Raw genomic sequence first — 15057 nt, forward strand, 5'->3', positions numbered from 1 at the left:
ATGAACACTGATAAACATTATCTGTAATGTGTGTAAAGCTAAAAAAATAAAGCAAAGCTCTAAAATTGTAGAAGAGTGTAAAAAGATTTGATTCATGAATCAGATCACATAGCGAAAGGAAAATAAGTTACTATTATTATTATTAAAAATTAAGTATCCTGGAAAGACGTTAAGTGTTACGCAGAGGGTTAACTGGAGCAGCCTGCACGCCAGAAGCTCTTGATTATTATCTCTGCCAGGCGCACACCTGGAGAGATTGATTGTTCGTTCATATGTGTGTGCGTGTGCATCCGTCTGTCTGTCCTTCTTACAGTAGTTTATTCTTGGAATCCTTGTATGTTATATAAATATATATATATATATATATATATATATATATATATATATTGGTAGAATGATGGTTAAGAGGAGGCTTTGATGGCTCGCTTGGAGGCGAGACTTCGACAGTGCAGGAAGACAGAGAGGGGATGGATGAAGGCGAACAGGGTGAGCAGCGTCAGACCGATGTTGACCTGCCGACATGTGAAGGGGGAGAGAGGAGGAAGCAGTGAGAGGAGTGTTCATAGATAAAGATGGTGATAAAATCAGAAGGACCAGAGTAAGTAGGTGGGATGTAATTTACTCACATATAATGGGTCTACATTCAAAGGTTCATTCACCAGGGCGAAGCAGGCATACTGCAGTAGAGAAAACACTGCAGCCAGAGCCAGGACCAGACCAAACAGCTTTCCAAAGTGGCATGATGGGAAACTACATGCACAAACACACACACACACACACACACACTGAAGGTGATGTCAGGGCAAAGAGAAGGAAGTGGTGAAAAAGACATAGAGAGTAGAAGAGGAGAAATCATAAAGCACTGGCACAGCGCTATAAGACGATGTGTGGAGATCATGGATGTATTATGGAGATCGGTCTGGCTATGGGCGATCATTTCTGTGGTTAGCCTGGCGTTGCAGGAGCAAGGCATGTATCGTCGATATACTGTATGCACTTTGATGTCGATCAACCAAATTGACCCCATGACACATTGAAGAAGAAAAGCATAAAGAAATGCATAAAGAAAGAATACAGAAATTAATAACTTTGGGGAAACAAATGGGGGGAAATGCAAACTGAAAACGATACATGAATTATAAAATACATAAATTAAAAAATGTATTCGTTAAAAAATAATTTTAAATAAATGTAAAATAACTGCAAAAATAAATAAATTAAAAACAATAATACAAATATATAAATAAAAAGGGAAAATGAATGCCTCCATTTATTTTAAATATTATTTTGTACATTTAATGGCATATTAATATATTTATTGGGTCATTTATTTCTTTATTTTTGATTTTGGCAGCTTCCATCCTCCATACACCAGCATTGAGTTGTGGATCATTTTCAGCCATAGTTAAAGATGATGACAATCAGTCAATCAATCAACACTTAAAAGACCTACTTACATCTCAATTATAGTGTGTTATAAATAATTTAAAGTGCTAGCAAAATAAATAAGTCAAGCATACAGTTTATTTTATTCACTTTCTTTATAGTTAATTGTATTAACAAGTTCACATGTGGAACACAGTCACATTTGCTCTCTTTTTGAACAAACAAACAAACTGTCACTTGTTCATATTGTTATGTTATTCTCATCTTAGTTGAGTTTATAAGTAGTTTTTAGAAATGTTTTATTTAATAAATGCTTTAATGTATTTTTGTGTTTTATCATTTGACAAATAAACGTGTATATTGTGGTACGTAAAATCCCTTTGGGGCATCCTTTTGATAAACAATAATTTGATAATACACAATACCTATCAACAAAGTAAATTAATAAACTGAACTAGACGACAAACAAAAACGGTGTGTCCCTATATGCTGCCCGCCTCAGGAACATACTTAATTAAAATCCACAAAGACGTGTGTGCTGCATGTATTTGTGTATGTGTGTGTGTGTGTGTTTGATACTCACGCCAAACTGATGAAGGCTGCGTTGGCGCCAAAGAGGAAGGAGCGGTTGAACATCTGCAGGACAAAGGTGAAGTACTGAAGCGGCAGGTTTGAGATGGTGGCACAAGCTGAGAACGACACACCCAGCAGCGCCGTCAAGAGGAGAGAAAGCACCGAGGCCCTCAGGTCTGCTTCCTGTTCACTCTCTCCTACAAACACACACACACATAAATGAAAACACACCTGTTCCTCCAAAGAGACAAAATGATGACATGTCAACACAGACAGAACAGAGCACTCAGCAGCATCTATTCACTGCACCGTTTGTAGGCTTTTATTCCAACTAAACACTAGTTGAGGCCTCAATGGCTCCCTCGGTAATGTATGCTCATATCTATCATCACATCTAACACACATTTTGTTTGTTCTTATTCAAAGTTTAAAATCTACTAAAACACATATGTAGAAAAACTAAATACTGACTCTAGATTTGTGTAAATTAACTCAATCAAATGGTTTATTAACGGTTAATAAACCATTTATTAATACTTTATAGGTCAGTAATAAGCCAATAATGTGTCAATTAATAAAAGAAATCCATTACATACAACTAATAAATCCCTCATAAAGTAAGCCTTATTTTTAACATTTGGTCCCAAATAAAAATCGTTATACCAGTCACATTTCTCAAAGTTTGTTTTTTTTTTTTGCACGATTTTGTTTTGTATAGCTAACTATAAAAAGGATCACAAGGTTGGTGTTCAGCAATGAGACTTTTTCCAATTAATATTTATTGTCTCTTTAGACATGCTAGAGCCCACTGAGAGCACAGATAGTAGGTCTGCCATGGCTGTGACCTGTTGGGTTCATAAATAGTCCTTACTACCTGCAGCACGGGGTTTGCCCTTGTGTCTGTCCATGATGAGGCCGTTCAAGGGAGCACACACCACGCCAAACACCTGCATTATAGAGAAGGCATTGATGTACTGGCTCACTGCGGGGACACACATGCAAGGACAAGATGGTTAGAGACAAAAGAATCAGTTCAACAGTTCAACAAGTCTGTCGGAATATAAGATAAACATACTTTCTATACTCTAGGAGCGTGTGTCCATAATATAGTGTTTTTCTCTGGAAAGTGCTGGCAGGGTGCTGGGGAGCATTTCATCCCTGCTGCATGTGGGTGTAGTTTCTATGACAACAATATCTGACAACATATCACCACTCTAACCGCCGTTGTATGATAGACTAGCATCGCCCCTTTGTCAAATAATAGATAGTTGTCCAAATAGATAACTATGTGCACCAACCGGAGGATATATGATTAGTTGCCTGAAAAGGAGCGACAGTGACAACACCAGCGCCTTTCTGAAAAGTCCAGAGATTTTCAACTAGAAGGGCTTAGAGTCTCTGCACAAAAATTCGGAGCACTCTGCAAAAAGCTTTTTCTGCACTCTCTCCTCAGACGCTGGTTCTCAGAAAAAAACAACTCTATATTGACACTCTTCACGCTTCTTGCTAATATAATATTACTTCAATCTAATCCTCTTATTTGACACACAGGCTAACCAGTTAGTATTCATATAACTTCATGGTTTAAGGTTTATTTGTTTTCATTGTACAACACAACAATTGTAGTTCCTTTATTGCTACATAAGAAAAACAAAACGTAAAAATAAGTGCATTCCTGTATGGATTTGTTTCATTTGCAGGAGGAATGTAAACAGCAGCAACAAAAACACTGGTGAATTCTCTGGGAAGATGATATGGCCAACCATCTTGCATTAAAGATTCAACATCAGGGAAACATTGTCCATCAAATTTGACTATGTTTGATCCCCAAGGATCGTTGATGTAAACACAGAGTCCGCCTTCCTGCGTCCCAACGGAGTCCTGCACTCTGTCTGCGCAGAACACGTCGATCCAGGTTGCCATGATGGAGCCAGGACTCTGCTGTGGAACAGCCCTCGGTCCAAAATGGGCCACCCTAGCTCTTATCCTGACTCTTTGCAGGGCGGTCACACCGAGCTCGGTGGCGCTTGGTCCGGCTGGGTGGTCGAAACATCCCGTAAGAAGTGATCGTCTCAAAGTCAACTGTACATAATCCAATCCCTGTGCTTCCTTTTCCTTTGTTTATGAGTGTATCTCTATCATAGACCATATGTGCTCCAGTAATAAAGGCAAAAAGACAACAAATGAAAACAAAAAAAGGAATTTGAAAGATTTGCACAAACTTCCATCTTTGCTAAGGCAGTGACATGATGTAGTGTTTGTGTGTGTTTACCCAGTGAAAGTTCTCCCGCCGTCAGCCGCTGCAGCATGGGGTTGAGGGTGCCGATGAAGTGGTACTGTCTGAGCTGCATCACCGACAACCAAAGCAGGTGCAACCAAAAGAGCCTGGACTTCAAACACTCACGGAAACTTTTCTCTGAGAAAGACGAGGGGAGACCACAGAGATGGATGAAGATGAGGAAAGATAAAGATGGAGAGAAATAAGATATATGATAATTCTATTCTGTAATATATTACTACATATATACAGTATTTTATTCCACAGTAAAGTGAACAAACCTTGTTTCACAGGGACGACCTCGACTTCCTCTGTTGTCATCTGAGCGTTACCATTCGCTGTTAAGTTCTCTAAGCTGAGAGTCTTTGCTTTACAACAGGTTGTCCTGTCAAAGGTCAAAGTGGGTCAGCCACAGACTGAGGGCATTGTGGGAATTCTTTGAATTACCTAATTTACTTTGCCCGCTATAATCACATAACAGGATATGAAGGATATTTCCATGGAATTTGGGATAATGATGTAAAAAATAAACTGTGATGGTAAAATAAAAAAAATGTGCTGTTTTTGCAAGAAACTTGAATTCATCAGTTGTTTGTTTGCCTTTCAATATTTACAACTGAAATTATTCACCATTAACCAGGTTTTATGGATGAGGAGATGAGGAGATGAGGAGCGCATTAGTTTAAAAAGGTTTTTAACTCAGACTTTCCATACACCCAAAATCTGCTGAGTAGGCAGAAAATTTAAATTTAGTATTGCTGTAATAATAATAATAATCACGGCCACTTTAATCAATCATTACCAAATTGTATGCATCGACTGAGTTATAACTGTAGATCATGCAAACCAAATTTTGTACGAATACATGTAGACAATTACAAGATATGAACTTTCTGCTTTTGTGGCACCTCCTGGGGGTAGAATATCCAAAGACTGCATTGCTAAGCTTAAACCGAGCATTCAAGCATTTGCGGCAAGTCTGGTTACACTTAAGCCAATTTTGATTTATGTAAAAAATAACTTAAGACACAAAAATTATAATTTCATAACAGATTGACCTATCAAAATTTCTTTGACAACTGCAGTCCATAGATCATCCTGACAAAGTTTCGGGCCGACTGGCCCAGATGTTTCTGACGAGTTCGCGAAAATCGTTTTTTGAGAAAATTGAGAAAGTTTAAAAATTTGACATTTTTAGAGCATAAGACTTTTGACTCTAAGACAAGCCGTTTGAGATCATTGCAAAAACATAAACTTGATTGTTACAGTGCCACCTTGAGGTCAATGGGTGTCATGTTATGTGCCATATGTGCCTCGGTAGTGGCTGGAATGTGCAACCCACCTGCCAATTTTTGTGACTTTTGGTCTTACAGTTTTGGCTGCACAAACACTTTTAGCGGAGAAAAATAAGAAAGAAGAATAACTACAACAAACTGAATAGGGCTGCAGCAGCAGCTTCACTGCGCCTGTAACCTGCTTGTGTGGCTTTTTGGGGATTTGTACCCGTATGTGTAGTCATCAGGCAGCGGGTAGGGAATGTGGTCTCTGGGCAGCAGGAAGAAAGTCCTGAGGAGGTGGAAGACGCTGCAGGTGGACAGGAAGAGGAAGGAGGCGAGGAGAGAGATGCCGGCCTCGTGTAACAGCTGCAGGACATCAAGATCATCAACACAAGATGATATGAATATATTTCATTTACGAAAGCGGTGTGTGAATGTTTCTCACCTTGATGACAAGGAAGAGTGCTGAGGAAGACCCGATGGCTCCGACATGGAGATTGATGATGGTGGAACGACGTTGTCCAAACAGGTTTCCTACCTTTAGGTGAGAAATTTGAATTTATTAAAACAGTGAATGTTGCATTTAGGTGTCTATGTGTCTGTAGTTTTTTTTTTCTTCCTTTTTTGCATCTTATTTTCTGTCATTCAATGTAAGATTTGTTCTATACCAATACCTGGATGTCTGTCATAAGCAACAAGTTGCCACCCAGTGCCACGAGGGAGAGAGCTGGGAACAGCAGGTTGGACCAAGCTGATGGGAACAGAGGCATCAACAGCTGTCAGAGTCACTGTTACTTCTTGTCAGTATTTCTTTAGACAATAATGTTCCTGAGAGAGCACAAAACAAAGAGACGCAAAAAATGTTTTTCACCTGCAGTTGAGAAGGCAAACATCAAGGTCCCCGTGGTGAAAAGACATCTGGTAGGAAAAATAAATTCCAGTGTTATCATTTATTGGTATGAGAGCGAGAGAGATGTTTTCAAGGTTCAAAGAATTTGAGATGGGAAAATTGGTCTTACAATTAAAAAGAATCAATTAAAAGACAAGAGTTACATTCGATACAATAACATCACAGTACACATGTTCAAAAAGCAGTAGTTCTCCGACACGCTTGTGAAATTGAAGTAACGTGAGCAACGGATTGCAAAAACTGTGGTACCGCCAGCCGCTGCCTGACTGACATTGCTCCTAAAGTAAGTAGCAGTAGTAGTATTATTATGGTAAGGATGGTCTCTGATTAAGGCTAACGCCGTTACCCAGGCTTTGCCCTCGGCGGCTCACGTTACCACAGCCTTAGAAAGGGAGGAGTGAGCGGAGGGGTATTCAACTGGTTGCAATCTGCAACCACACCACTAGATGCCACCAAATTCTGCACACTGTCTCTAAGTAATAAGGTGTTGTTGGACTCACATTCCTAAGAGTCGAGGCACTGTAGTACCAAACCGGTCAAAGAGGAAACCATTGGGCAGCGTCAGGAAACTGAAACTAAAGGAGGCGATGGTGAAGACAAGAGAGAACTGTTCATCCTGTACACTGCAATCTGTAGACACATAAAACACATAGAGAGCCAAGATGGTGAAATATTTGCAAATATGCATAACTTACTCTGTAATTATTTATTTTAAGGTTTACATGTTAAGTGATATATACGCATTTGTGCATCTATTTCTACACGTGGAATGATATTTGCGCATTTGCAGATCGCTTCCTGTGGATTTATGGGCCACATGACATTTGTAACTTTCCTCCTGTTTGTTTACGGAATGTTGTCCGATTGGTACCGCAGCAGATCTAGAGCAGATTTAGAGCGAGCAAGCGCGAGCTTGACGCTGACTTTCGTTGATTTCAAGGCCACAGGTGTCGCTGTTAACAAGCATTTCTGAAAGTTACAAATAGTCCCTTTAAATACGTATTTACAGAGTAAGTTATGCATATTTGCAAACCGGCCTTTATTTTTGTGGATGTGACTTTACACAACACAAATACAAAAATACATGTTTGTGGATAGTGAAATATTTGGAAATCATGGTACACATTTGTGGAATGTCTTCTGTGGATAGCAACTAATAAAGTCCAATAGAAACTTCCATACTTTCTGCCCTTAATTGACACCTGTGGTTAGACAGGTGAATTACAGATGCTAACAATTCAAAGTAGTGGAGGTGAGGATATCAAACTGACCTAAGACCTGTGTTTCATTGACTCCTGTGGTGTTGACACAGAGAGAGCTGAAGTAGCCCTCCGTCTTCAGGACAAAAGCAAGCGAAGCCCATCCGAACACGGCTCCTGCGAAACACAGACACTCCAAAACACTCGTAACAAAGGTGAGCCAGTTTCTCACCGTCAAGCTCTTCAAAAGACCCGTCATGGTCACTCACACGCCACACAGACAAACACACGCAGACAGGTGTCGCTCTACCTGCCAAACAAAGGAATGAAAACGAGAAATATAATTCTGACATGGCCTGTTCTGCACCTTTAAAGCAATGATATTTTCATATAAAAAGAACATGGCACGTCAAAAGCACTTAAATGGAAAATCTTAAAGTTGCTGCTTGGGTCCAGGCTGTTAGATCCGTCCTCTTCTTTTTTGCCATTAGGAGCACCAGAGGACACCGGAGGACAGAGAGGCACATGATTTTTTTTTCAGATTACCTGTCACATGCACTACTGTCAGGACAGAGTGACCGTTTTATAAAAATAACTTTTTTTTTTAAATCATACTTGTTCCATTTCTACCCACTGCTGCGTTAAGGCCACCAGCATCTGCCTCAAGGCACTGAGGTGTTCCTTGTAATAATTACTGTAAACCGTGATTGCTGAAGTAGCTGTAGGGTTAATTTGTACACAACAGACGCTCAGCCTGTTAACACTGTATAACATGGCTGAGAGGTATTCTCTTACCTTTGTTTGTGTAATTGCGTTCTCTGTTTCATAAAAGGTCTCATTCAAAGAGAGGCAACACCCAGACTCAATATGTCAACATTAGGAATGGAGTTTCGAAGCTTCCAATTATTTGGTACAGCCCTAGAATTATCTTATATTGATGGAGGTGCATTTGAGATTTAATTAAACCCTAAAGGCTTATAGAAATAATCTCCTCAATAAGCATTATAAGCCAAACAAAGAGCAAGCAAAATCATTAAATGATTTAGTGAGAGTGTGTTTGCGTATGTGCATGCATGTATGAGGGAGTGAGTGAGGCACGTGAGTGAGGTGAGTTGAAATAAGATAGGCCAAAAATGTTTTGAGTAACTAACTATGAAACAAGGAATCTCTGTCTGTCTGTCCTTCCCATGTCTCAAGAACTGTTCATCCGATCTACTTCACACTTGGTAGGTGTATTGCTGGGGAACCCATGGAGTGCCTTGTCAAATTTGGTGCAATTTGGACCTGCAACACGTTCATTATTAAGAAATTCTGACGTCTGTTTAAGGTTTAGCTTTCAATTCTCATATGATACTGGATGAAAAATGCATCATATTTTAATTGTTAGATTTTGTGAGTCAAGTCTGAATCTGCAATATAACATTTCTCTGTCAGATAAATGTAGTACTACAATGTATAACATCAGGTGAAACCACAAGGAACTGGACTCAAGCGCATGACACAGAAAGAGGAGTGAGATCCAAAAAATAGTCTTTACTTGCCAGAAACAGGTACGGTGCACAGGAAGTCAGTCCAGCAACAGGTAACCAAAAATGCTAGGCAAAAGCAACGTCTAAATACACAGAATAAAGGTCTAAATCACACCAGGAATACTCGAGGAAACAAGGCTGTAACACTGGGTAAGAGAAGCTAAGACAAACTGGCACAGCCAAAGCGAAGCACACGGACTAAACACGCATTAAAAGGAGGGTGATAACGAGGGACAGATGACAGCAGGCATAATGATTGACAGGTGAAAACAATCCGGGCAGGGCAGACAATCACACAAGTGGCAAGAAGTAAAGTATTTGAAACATGAGTGACTACATGGATAAGTTGTTGTTTAAATTAATCAGAGGTCAGATCACCTCAGCAAGGCAATGATTCAAACCTGATACAGTAGTAAAAAACAGTTAATTGACATTACTGACATAGTGTGTGTAAACCATGCATAGCCTAGTAGGGCAGTGACACATCTATATTTGATGAACAATAGGATACAAAACCACTTTATACACAATCCCAACAACAATGCTGAGGAACAGTGAACCTAACATAAAGACTAAGCAACAACCTAGTAGTAAATAGAATGACCTTTGCTGGTCCAGTTGGTCACCCGACTGATGGAAGAAAGCCCTGAAACAATATGTGGTAATAGAGAAAAATGAAAGTCACATGTGACTTATAACACGCATTTTATCTGATACTATCCATTCATTATCTGTAACCGCTTATACTACAAGGTCGGTCACGGGGGGGGGGGGCTGGAGTTTATCCCAGCTGAGATTACACCGTGGACAGGTCACCAGGCAATCAATCACAGGTCTGACACATAGAGACAGACTACCATTTACATTCACATTCACGCCTACGAGTGATTTGGAGTCAACAATTAGAAAGTTGAAGGGCAACACATCTGCATAATAGCCTTTTAGTGATGCATTTGTTTTTTTTATTGTTTTAACCACTGAGGTGATGGCGATGTTGTATACAACATCAAAATACTGTAATTACTATTTCTAGATAACACTAAACACTCACTGTAGATGGCCTACGCTTTGTCACTGTTGTAGCTTTCCAACCAGAACTCCGGTGTGATCGTATCCCTTTCAGAAGATTTGTAATCCAGCATGGAACAACTGTGCTTTCTTTTAGAGACTCTGTAAAACTAAAAAATCCAACAATGAATTGTCCTCTGTGATTATTTAGCTATTTATCCATGTTGAAAGGACAAGATGGGTTTAGTCTGTTGATGAATAAGAGGACCACACCCCCTTTGGATGAGAGCAAGCAAGGTAAAAGTGTCAGCAGCAAATTGGAAGAACTAGTTGGACCAAATTATCAATGAAACCCAGACTGGTTTGATGAAGCATAGACAGACACATTATGGCTTCAAAGAGATTAATCCCCTAGATGTAGAATTTAGCTAACAAAAGCAAAAGGCATATTCCGTCTTAGTTATACAGTTTTATCTCTAGATGTGAACAAACAGATATGGCCATTGATGAAATACTTTATAATTTTGTGTGGAGAAACGTTCTTGATTTTTCCACCATTAACAATACTTTAATAAAGATAAATTTAATGAAACAGTTTCTTAGAAACCTGAGTTGAATTTGGAATTGTATTCCCAATTATTTGTTCTGATAATTTGGAGGCCTTAAATTTGTTTTACTTTGCAGCTACAATATTGAAATGATGCCGGAAATGAATAAACTTTAACCGGTTTTGACGCTGTTATGCAGATACCTGCAGGAAGAAAAGCCTGTTTAATTGTTTGTAAGGCTATGTAATGTAAGGTAATGTCACTCTCAAAGAGCCTGAAGGGGAAAGTTAATGTGGAAATGATAAGACGGATTAGTATGCATTCATCTTGCCAACTTTTCTTCATGCAAGGAAATAATCGCCATTGCAAAAGAACACAATCTCTGACATCACCAATTACAAAAGGCATGCAGCTTAAGATCGACATTACATTTATAAAAAGATGGGGATTCCTTTCAGCTTCACCAATCCTAGGTTACTGCTATTCAGTGCACAGACAGCGAAGCAATCCCTGTATGGCCTACTTTGAGATCCTCGAGCAGGGGCCTTCTATCTATTCCAATCTCTTGGCTGAAGACTAAGAGGGACAGAGCTTTTGAGATGAGAGCCCCAATCCTCTGGATCACCCTGCTCGAGGAAATAAAGCAGGCTGAGTCAGTGGCTTCTTCTAAGCTCAAAACATACTTTTATCGCACTGCCTTCCCTGATTTCACCTGTTTACAGTTTTTATTCTGTTTTATGGGTTTTACTATCTTACAGTACAGTACAGAATATATATATATATATATATTGTATATTGTATATAAGTTAGAGTTATGTAACTTGTTTAAGATTAGAGAGCAGTCTCTTAGGTAAAATGTGAGGTATTTCATATGATAAATCAATTCAACAGTAATATTAAGATCTTTTTTAAATGTTGTTCAAAATACACAATTATTAAGCTGTATGGTAAGGACACACAATAAATAGGCTAGTATTATTATTATAACTATAGTAGAGATCTGAGTGCTTCTTCCAGCACACACACAATGTTCAGATACAGTTTCTTGCACTGTTCACGTCTCCATCTGTGTGTGTTAGAAAGTGTGTTCACCCACAGAGTTTTTATTTCTATTAAAATTACTCATTGACCGTTTCACCGTTTCTACAGATGAAGCTTCACCACGCCTTCATGTTCGTGACCGGCCAGTATCCTCCAGGCACGGTCACTCACACCACCACCAGCTACGAGCAGGGTAGAGACCACTGGCAAGATGTTCACTATGTGAGAGACGCTCCCCATTACCCCGCTCCTGCACAGCAGATCGAGACCTTCACTGGTGACTTTACAGACCCTGAGAGCTTGGAGGATCCTGTGGCTGGTTCTGGACAGGGAGATGCACAGGCTGGTTCTGGACAGGGAGATGCACAGGGTGAGGCACAGGCTGGTTCTGGACAGGGTGAGGCACAGGCTGGTTCTGGACAGGGTCAAGTACAAGGTGATGCACAGGTTGGTTCTGGACAGGGCGGTGCACAGACTGGTTCTGGAAAGGGCAGTGCACAGGCTGGTTCTGGAAAGGGCGGTGCACATTATGGACAGGGCGGTGCACAGGCTGGTTATGGACAGGGCGGTGCAGATGCTGGTTATGGACTGGGCTATGGAGCCTTCTGGCAGCCAGTTAACCGCCAAGCTGGTGACTACAACCTGGGCAAGGTATGTTAACAAAATGTATCTGTACAGCTACTGAAAGTTTTCTTGTAACTTGTCAATAATATTGCTCTGTTCCTGTCTTTCAGGTTGCATACTAAGTCTGGATTCCTGCAGTGTGAACAGAGCTTTCTGAATTCAATAAAGATTTTAAATCTTGACATGTCTTTGTTTCCTAATATCTGACTGATACTTGTTGCAATATGTGCCCCACTCTTACACTTTTAAACCCAGATGGTTGTATATAAAATGCGGTTCAGAGGGGGCATTAACACATTGCATGTAGAAGTCTTAAACTGTGTCTTTGCATCTTGGGTCTCTTTTGCAAATGTGTGTCTCATAGGCAAAATATTGTGCTTTTAAATTTGAAGCACCATCTTTCAAGAGCTGAATAGCCTCAAGCTGCATGGCCAGAGACATTTAAAAAAAAAAAATAACTTTATGCACTACTTGAAACCCAAGTTTCCTAACCAGCTCTTTAGGCATGACATTACTGTGTGTAGCTGTTTTTTTTTTTTGTACTTGGAAATATGAACAAATGAATGCATTTCATACATGCATTCACATGGAGGACTTGCCAATGTACTGACTTGATCCATTTTATTACCTTGTCACAGCACAGCATGGCTTTTATCTGTTAATGGACAATTTATATCTTGTAGTGATCAACAGTGCAGAAAAGATCTTTGAATACTGCTATGAAACACTTTAGGACAGGAGTGGAAGTATTCAGATCCCTTAAATAAAAATAGCTGTACTATCTAAATATCTTGCATTTATAAAGTATCAAAAGTAAAAGTAGCCTACTGCTATATTTTACTACTGATTTAAACCTTTGTTGTATGGTTTGAGTTGGAGCTCACTACTTTATTTGCTCCTGTGATGTCAACATCCATACAATTGTAATCATTTTACATTTCATATATTGATCATGTAACTTAACAAAGTACAAGTACCTCAAATCTGTACTTAAATTCAATACTTTCCACCACTGCTGTGGTCTATTATTACATTTTATTTGCAAGAATGTTTTAATTTATTAACACTCACTGTCACAAGGCAATGCAATGTTATCATTTGATCACACGGTGGCGCCAACAGACTCAACAGCCCAATCTTCTACTCACATAATGAATTCAATAATGCATTTTAGCCCAAATTCTATAAATTAAAAAAAAAAAAAAAGCATTAGCATTTTTTAGTAGCATTTATTGATTTTACGTTTTTATTGCTTATCAAACTTGCGAGGTGACACATCTGCAGCCTGTATGAAGGGTTATTTGGGCCTGGAGGAAGCATGTGGGCCCTCCCCGTCAGGTCTTTACGTCTTATGGGACGAACAATATGTGGATGGTGTATAGACAATGGGATCACCGTAGGAGGGCATAACATCACGTACGTGTACATCCTGCCACAAAAAGACATCAGACAGCTATAGACTGAAAATAGATCAGAAGCTCTCTTCTGTGTGAGCCCATGCACAGCTCTTTACTTATAGTTTAATACAGGACTGTTAATGTGGGATACAGTTCAGTGTGAGCAGTAACAGCCCACAGCATGACCACACACTGCATCACGTAGCAATGACACTATTATCTGCTGCATGAAGTCAACAAGAAGTGTGAGTGTTTGTAATTTTACCCAGCCAGGTCCTATTCAAACACTTTCAATCATGCTTTTGTATCGCCGAGTCTCACAATTATACAACATGCATTAAGAGCTTGGTCACCCTTTAAATTAACTGTAGCTGACTTGTGTGTAGTCTCACTGCTAGTATTCATGGTGAGTTGCCTGTGGTCCTTCATGGCAAAGTAGTTCCCAACTTTTTTTTCTTGTGACCTTTTTATTACAAAACAACATCTACTTGTGACCCCTCCTCACAAGATGAGAGATCATTTAAAGGGTCTCTCTGTAAGAATCAGAAATTGCTTGTTAACAGTGACACCTGTGGCCGTTAAGTCAACGACAGTCAGCTTCACTAGATATAACTGGGGTTTTTTTGTGTTTCCATGGAGTTTGTGGTGTTGGCTGGTCGTTTGTTTGCATTAGCGGACTCCATTTATAACCAAACGTCATAGCTACGTCAAAGGCACTTGTAAGCACGCATCACGTCACATCCGTTGGATTTTCCCAGAGAAACGGGCCCGGGTTCCTCACATTAAAAGCAGTCTACCGGCTGATAAAGGAAACCCAGAAAGTTGTGGAAGTTCTAATTTTTTAGGTTAGGTTACAACCTGTTCACACATTGGCAATAAAAAGCGATTAAAAAACGTGTAAAGACGTGTAAAAAGTTGCTTACAGTGCCTTTAATTTGAATAATTTTTAGAGGCCTGAAGAAGTAAAACTGTAAAGTATTTCATGTACTCCTGAAAACAGAAGACAAAAGAACACATTATATTTACGTAACAACTTCAACATCTCTTTAACTGCTGGGGTCATGTTAAATGTGGGAACCTGAAATAGGATAACAGGCCATACATGTTTGAGAAACGATTTCATTTAGAATTTTTTATTTGTGAAATAGTAATAAATTCAATTTATATAACAGTATAAAAAATATAGTTACAAGTGCTTTACAATAAGACAATTGAAAACAGCATAAAAACAAAAAACATAAGGTGGGCTTTTAAGAGTGATTTAAAGAGTTTGCTCTCGTCAGACAA

General features: G+C 39.4%; 2 protein-coding genes across 11 annotated transcripts; one reads left to right on the plus strand and one right to left on the minus strand.

Moving 5' to 3' along the window:
* Positions 1–395: 395 nt before the first annotated feature.
* On the minus strand, positions 396–7891 carry LOC119493855 (solute carrier family 43 member 3-like). Its single transcript, XM_037779347.1, has 12 exons — positions 7696–7891; positions 6925–7054; positions 6386–6432; positions 6189–6265; positions 5960–6052; positions 5741–5880; positions 4519–4622; positions 4232–4375; positions 2834–2941; positions 1970–2156; positions 627–750; positions 396–512 (listed from the first exon to the last, which is right to left on the minus strand). The coding sequence occupies exons 1-12, from the start codon at positions 7880–7882 to the stop codon at positions 402–404; spliced, it is 1452 nt and encodes a 483-aa protein (XP_037635275.1). The 5' UTR covers positions 7883–7891; the 3' UTR covers positions 396–401.
* A 3970-nt stretch (positions 7892–11861) lies between these two features.
* Positions 11862–12828, plus strand: LOC119493846 (glycine-rich cell wall structural protein 1.8-like). Of its 10 annotated transcripts, none has more exons than XM_037779327.1 (4): positions 11862–12146; positions 12186–12249; positions 12304–12400; positions 12484–12828. In XM_037779327.1, exons 1-4 carry the CDS (start codon positions 11879–11881, stop codon positions 12493–12495), a joined length of 441 nt encoding a protein of 146 aa, XP_037635255.1. In that variant the 5' UTR covers positions 11862–11878; the 3' UTR covers positions 12496–12828. The 10 variants fall into 10 exon arrangements, with proteins under 10 accessions (XP_037635255.1, XP_037635260.1, XP_037635261.1 ...); XM_037779332.1 differs by having other exon boundaries at positions 11862–12118; positions 12224–12249; XM_037779333.1 differs by having other exon boundaries at positions 11862–12091; positions 12224–12249.
* Positions 12829–15057: the final 2229 nt, after the last annotated feature.

Source organism: Sebastes umbrosus, chromosome 9 (assembly GCF_015220745.1).
Source record: "Sebastes umbrosus isolate fSebUmb1 chromosome 9, fSebUmb1.pri, whole genome shotgun sequence".
In the NCBI taxonomy this organism is placed as follows: Eukaryota; Metazoa; Chordata; class Actinopteri; order Perciformes; family Sebastidae; genus Sebastes; species Sebastes umbrosus.